The following is a 6,840-nucleotide window of genomic DNA, read 5'->3' on the forward strand; positions in this document are numbered from 1 at the left end:
ATAGTTATGGTTTTTGTAACTGCCTGGCTATACCCCTTTGTTGGCAAAGGCAGAAAAAGTCTAGGTAGCGCCATCAGTACTGAGCTGGATGATGCCATTGTACGTCACTGTGACTGCAGGTGTGCTCTGCAGCACTGAGTCTTGACAGCTTCTTCTGATGATGCGTCTATACTCCTTGCCTAGGAAAAACACAAATGCTTACAGACCAAAATAATACATTATATGGCTATCATATTTTGCTTTATAAGTAATTTTGTGCTGTTCTTTTTTATTTCAAAATCAGCCACTGATTAATATTTCTAAAGGAAATGAAGATAATTATATATTTTTGCATCTGGACAGTAGCATGGGCCATTCCAGTAAGTATGCCTTCCTCAAAAAAATCCTTCTTACTTTGTTATCTCTTTTAAGCTAACGTTTATATATATATACTTTTTTTTTTTTCTTGAGACCTTGTCGATCAGCTGAGTCTAAACTTTTAGATTTACATGAAAGACTTTACAAGATATATTTGGGGTCTCAACAAAACCAAATAGGCACTCCAATTCATGCTGCCGTTCTAATTGAAACTCCTGTCTTGTTGGAAGGATTATTTCTTTTAAAATTCACTCAGATTCATTTACATTTAATGCTTAGAAGTCATGGAGACTGTCCATCTTTGCTAACACCCTATGAGTTTCATTCTAATATCAACAAAGCCTGTATTGTTTAGGAAGATTTCAAGAAAGAAAAATAGGAAAAAAAATCATGTGTTTTTTCAACAAAGGGAAAACTGATGTTTCACTCAGAAAGTTAAATTTGGAATATACAGATAAATACCAACAAAGAAAAATTAGGAAAATTAAACCATTTGTAATTTTATTAGCCAGCTGTTATGGTTAACGTTTTGGTATGTTTTCATAATACCAAATACTTTGGTATTTCTGTAGTTGAGAATTTTCTCAACTGTTTTCATTGTGCTCCTGAAGGGCACAGAAGTAGCAAAGTACTTGCCTTTGCTTCCTCCCTGGCTCTGGTCACACCTACTATTTTCTTAGGGGTTTTGGCCAGGATTATACTTAATGTGGGTCTGGTGCTATTGCAAGAAGCATAGTACAGAAATATCAAAGGTCTCTCTTCATTTTTATAAAAGACTATTCCCTTTCTACAGTTAAGTGATCTGGTTAATACTTCAATAAAATTGGGAATACTGCCAAGTTTAAATTCTACATAAGCCCTATAACAAGCCACTTCTCTTTTCTACCCAATTAGATCATACTTTGACCTTTGTGTTATATCTTTTTTTCTTCATTTGGAGAAAAATGTGTGTGTGTGTGTGTGTGTGTGTGTGTGTGTGTGTGCGCGTGTGTGGGCACACATGTGCACAAAATAAGAATGTTTTCAATTTCCAGTATTTTCACTTTGGTAGGTTCCTCAAATCAAGCCATTGGAGAGACATGCTGTTGACAAATCTGTGAATTTAAATCTTCTAGCAGAATTGAAAGTGCCGATACAGGTATAGGATGTGAAATGTGTTTCTGAGTTGTTTTTAGATTCCACTAACTTCCAAAAAATTGATGCTCATCTTTTCAGTTTGCTTTACTTTAAGATGGTATCCACAATTTATTTTGCATTGTTTCTCTTTTCCAGGATGAGTTAAATGCCAATGATACCACCAAAAAAAGTGGTGTCCTCCTGCATGAAAATGAAAGAGGAAGGCAACAGTACACCAAAGATGGGTACAAAGGAGAGAGAAATGGTTCTGAGGGGGCAGAAGTGGGAGAGAAAAGTTCTTCTGCACGTTCCATGTTAGCAAATGAAGAGGGGAATACTGAGGATCTGAATGGGGGCAAAGGAAAACCAGAAACATATGGTCATGATGGGCTCCATCAAGAAGACAGCACCACAGCAAATGGCGTCAGGGGACAAGTAAGCATCATCGACAGTGCTGGAACAGCAAATGGGAGCAATATTAATGAGATTACTGAGAACAATTCCCAAAATGGGGGTGTTGGAAATGCAAGTCAGAGTGAAGATGCCACTGTTGTCCAAGAAGATGGACGTCAAGGAGCTGGAAGCAATAATGGCACAGGTCACGAGGATGAAATAAGTGGGAATTTCTGTAGAAATGGGGGTGATACAAATGAAGAAACACCTCAGAGAGAAGGCGAGAGCAACGGGAATGAGGAGACAGGGGTAACACCAGGGGAAAGTGGAGATAGCAATAGAGAAGATGTTGCCTTGGACAATTCTGATGGAAGTCCTAGTGGGGATGGAGCAGATGAAAATGAAGACAAGGGCTCTGGTGATGATGAAGGTGAAGAGACAGGGAATGGAGAAAAAGGCCCTGGTAACAACAGCAAGGGCCAAGAGGGTCAACCTCATGAAACAGAAGGTGACGATGACAATAGCTTAGGTCAAAATTCAATTAGTGGTGAAGCTGATGACCCTGCGGACAAAGAAGACACCCACGCCATTGATGGACACAACACCTCCAAGAATGAGGACGATTTTGACGGTATTTCAGGAGACAATGGTAGCCAAAAAATAGAGGACACTCAAAAACCCAATCACAGAGAAAGCAAAGCTGTGGAAAATGGAATCACTGAAAAATTAGAGCCACCTGCTATTGGGAAGAACCAAGTTAAGGTTAGTTTGTGAAGCTGGTTTCTTTCAAGGGCAGTTTAAATTCTCCCCTTCCTTCCATGATGGTAGCATGAAAATAAATCATGACAAATAGTCATGTATTTTTGCATCTAAATTACTTGAATATTTCATGGGAAAGCTAGAGTCCATACTAGACTTTGCTATAGAACAATTTTAAAAAGCAGAAATCTCTGAAAATTTGGTTATAATTCTTCAAAAGTCTTATGCTAAATAATTAATGCAGCACGTAACTGTTTACGAAAGCTCTTACTGGGTAAAGGCACAAATGGGATGGTCTATAATCTAAACACCAGAGTACTTTCAAGTACTGAATAAAGCACGTTTTCACAGACAGATGTTTCTGAAGTACTGGAAGCTGAACTCCTGTTCTATGGCCACTTTCCCCAGTCAGTCTTCCTCAAACCAATGCAATTTTGCAGAACAATGTTCACTAATTAATCATTCTTTTCTCCATCTTTCCATAGGGAATAGAAATGGAATGTCCCAGCAGTGGCAACAGAAACAATATTACCAAAGAAGCAGGGAAAATGAATGAAGATAAAGAGAGTAAAGGCCAACATGGAATGATAGTGGGCAAAGGAAATGTCAAGGCACAAGAAGAGGTTGACGTCATGCAGGGACCTGGCCAGAAATTAGAACCTCAAGATAAGTTTGGACCCAGCAAAACATGTAGTGACAGTAACAGTGATGGCTATGACAGTTATGAGTTTGGTGATGAATCCGTGCAAGGAGATGATCCCAACAGCAGTGATGAGTCTAATGGCAGTGATGATACCAATTCTGAAGGTGACAACAACCACAGTAGCCGAGGAGATGCTTCTTATAACTCTGATGAATCAAGTAATAATGGCAATGACAGTGACTCAAAAGGAGGAGAAGAAGGTGATAATGATAACACATCAGATGCTAATGATAGTGGTGGTGATGTCAATGGTGACATTGGGAGTGATAAGAATGGAAAATCAGGCAGCACCAAAGATAACTCAGACAGCAGTGACAGCAGCAACAGCAGTGACAGCAGTGACAGCAGTGATAGCAGTGACAGTAGTGACAGCAAATCAGACAGCAGTGACAGTAGTGACAGCAGTGATAGCAGTGACAGTAGTGACAGCAAATCAGACAGCAGTGACAGTAGTGACAGCAGTGAAAGTGACAGTAAATCAGACAGTGACAGTAGTAACAGCAGTGACAGCAAGTCAGACAGCAGCAACAGTAGTGACAGTAGTGACAGCAAATCAGACAGCAGTGACAGCAGTGACAGCAGTGACAGCAGTGACAGTAGTGAAAGCAGTGATAGTGGTGACAGCAAATCAGACAGCAGTGACAGTAGTGACAGCAGTGACAGCAGTGACAGTAGTGAAAGCAGTGATAGTGGTGACAGCAAATTAGATAGCAGTGACAGTAGTGACAGCAGTGACAGCAAGTCAGACAGCAGCAACAGTAGTGACAGTAGTGACAGCAAATCAGACAGTAGTGACAGCAGTGACAGCAAATCAGATAGTAGTGATAGCAGTGACAGCAGTGACAGTGACAGCAGTGATAGTGACAGCAGTGACAGTGCATCTGACAGTGGTGATGAGAGTGACAGCAAGAGCAAGTCTGGTAACGGCGACAACAATGGAGGTGGTAGTGACAGTGATAGTGACAGTAAAGGCAGTGACAGTAATCACTCAACCAGTGATGATTAGAACTAAAGAAAACTCCACCAGATTCCTTCTGTGAACAACCTGGTGAGTAATTAATAGGAAATAAAGATTTCTAAGAAGGTAAACAAAGGGGAGAAATAAAAGAGAAGACATATGTAAACAACAACAGAAACAACAAGAAAATAGTCAAATTGTCAGATTCAGAGCCAGGTCTGAACACCCTCAGAGAGAGAATCTGTGTACCCGCGTGTTAAATATATTCAGAAAAGATTTTGTTAAAAGTGTAAATGTAAACATAGAAGAATGACTAAAATATTCTTTAGTATTTTACACAGAAACCTCAAGTAATCACATACTAAATAACTTCAATTTAAATGCCAAGTGCTTTAGAGAATGTAGCAAGTAAACACATCTTAATGCCTTAATCTTTCAGTAATTATATATTCTGGATAGATGGTCTGCTTACCTCTGAGTAAAAGATGCTGTTACCATGATCTCCAGCTTGGCTACAATTCATCTGCTTGTTCTAAGGAAGAAATACACTTGCAACATGAAAAAAAAATCACAGCAACGATTTAACCTACCTGGACCATGGGAATAATCTTTGTAATTAGTGAATAGAGTAATTACAAATTATGGAAATTCTAAAGAGCGCTAAGCAGGAAAGAATTCAGAGGCTGGTTTAAACAAAACCTCACGTATAGTATCACATTCCTGCAAGGTGCTGGAAATGGAGCATAACGTCCCCAAAACTACTGACAAAACTGAGGCAGTGCTTAGAATGTGCTCCAACTATTAATAAATAAACTCATGAATGAAGTGCTCCTGGAGGGGATGCACTTTTTGAACTCTCTGTTCAGAAGTCTGCTAAGTGGAATCAGTTATTTGTCTTCCACCTCAGTCTCACCAAGCCAAACTTGGTTCACATTTGCCTTTAAACCCCTACAAACCCAAAATACCAAATCAGACTCTGAGACTTCCTTCTTATTTTAATCTCTTTGGTAAAGCCCACAGCTGCTTTGGAAACTACTCTTTTTTATCTGAGAGTCATACATGCTGCTAAAATCTGAACATGGGTTCTTCAGATTTTGCACAAATGAGGGTACTTCTTAGTTTTGAGATGAAGCCCTAACCCTAGAACATGAGGATCTTAAAGGTGTATGAAACTAGAGCGTGATATTTAATAAGGTGGATAATCATTTATCCCCAAACTAGGATACCCTTGAGAATGAAAGGGCTGCTATGAATAATTACCCAGGGACTGGAGGTGTAAATTTGGCTTATCTGGGACTCTGGGAGATATAATGACCATAAGCATAAGCCTTTAGGGTATTATTCAAGATTTAGTGAGTGATGATTTGTGATATCTCTCTTCCACTTAGGTAATTATTTTAGATTTGTTCTAATTCAAAGGTAAAATTCTATACGGCGAAGTGTTGAATGCAACTTCTTTAATGTTAATTTTCAGCCAGTCATTAGCTGACTGGTTGAAAATTTTATGCTCTATTATAGGGCATATTTACACAAAGAGTTTCAGTAGCTTTTTTTTTTCCTGCCTCCTTCCTCCTTTATGCATGAGTTTCTTAGTTAAGAGATCAATATTGCAAGTAATATTGCTGAAGGCTTTCAAAATACTGCCATTTATAAACTACTTGGTAACTCCTAATACTGTAAAATTTCAAGTTTCTACTATATCGTAATCATGTACATGACTCCAAACTTCTTTCCTTAAACTGTGCTCTAGAGTTTTAACTCCTTTAGCCCTTTTGTCTTTTTCCAATTTGTAAATTGTGGCTTCTAGTAACTGTCCTACCTATTTCGAAAGGTTGTTATGAGCTCTAAGTCAGGCAATGGATATGAAACTCTTTGTAAATTATATAATATATGTAAATGAAAGAGAGAATGAATTTTGGTGCTATAATAAACATCTATTTCTAGGACTGTTCACAAGGAAAACTCCCTTCATCTTAATGAGTTTGTGAGTACTTACTTCCTCCAACATATTTTTTTTAATTAGTTTTTTTTTTTTTTTTTTTTGTCCATGCTGTGCAGCATGTGGGATCTTAGTTCCATGATCCTGGCAGTGAAAACACCGAGTCCTAACCACTAGACTGCCAGGGAATTCCCTAAAATAAGTTAATTTTTTAATTGAAAAAGTAATATGTATATATACACAAAATAAAAATTTCAAACACTATGAAAAGGTAGGCAAAAATATTAAATCTCTATCATCCCAGATTCCCAGTCTTCTATTTCTCTTCCTTAGAGGCAATTCCCATTACTAATATCTTGTGGAAATTTCCAGAAATATTCTATGCACATATAAGCACGTATATCCCCCTTTTAAAAACACATGGAAGTCTACTACACACAGTGTGCTTAACTTACTCTTTTTAACCTAAAACTATACCTTGAATATTGGTTTGTTACACACAGATTGACGTTCTTTTTTCAAAGCTGTGTTGTATTTTATTTTATGAAATGCCTTAGGTATTTAACCTGTCCCTATTTTCTGATCACTTTCCATTTCTAGTCCAAAGAGAGTCTC

At 38.1% G+C, this 6,840-nt stretch overlaps 1 protein-coding gene across 1 annotated transcript; it reads left to right on the forward strand.

Moving 5' to 3' along the window:
* The first annotated feature begins 308 nt into the window (after window positions 1-308).
* On the forward strand, window positions 309-6,182 carry DSPP (dentin sialophosphoprotein). Its single transcript, XM_060147549.1, has 4 exons — window positions 309-359; window positions 1,409-1,495; window positions 1,630-2,628; window positions 3,111-6,182. Exons 1-4 carry the CDS (start codon window positions 309-311, stop codon window positions 4,332-4,334), a joined length of 2,361 nt encoding a protein of 786 aa, XP_060003532.1. The 3' UTR covers window positions 4,335-6,182.
* Window positions 6,183-6,840: the final 658 nt, after the last annotated feature.

This window comes from Lagenorhynchus albirostris, chromosome 4 (genome assembly GCF_949774975.1).
Source record: "Lagenorhynchus albirostris chromosome 4, mLagAlb1.1, whole genome shotgun sequence".
Lineage (NCBI taxonomy): Eukaryota > Metazoa > Chordata > Mammalia > Artiodactyla > Delphinidae > Lagenorhynchus > Lagenorhynchus albirostris.

Coding starts and splice junctions, on each gene's coding strand:
- DSPP (XM_060147549.1), top strand. CDS start 309: ATGAAGATAATTATATATTTTTGCATCTGGACAGTAGCATGGGCCATT. Junction 360..1,408: donor CAGTAGCATGGGCCATTCCA/GTAAGTATGCCT, acceptor TCACTTTGGTAG/GTTCCTCAAATCAAGCCATT. Junction 1,496..1,629: donor AATTGAAAGTGCCGATACAG/GTATAGGATGTG, acceptor TCTCTTTTCCAG/GATGAGTTAAATGCCAATGA.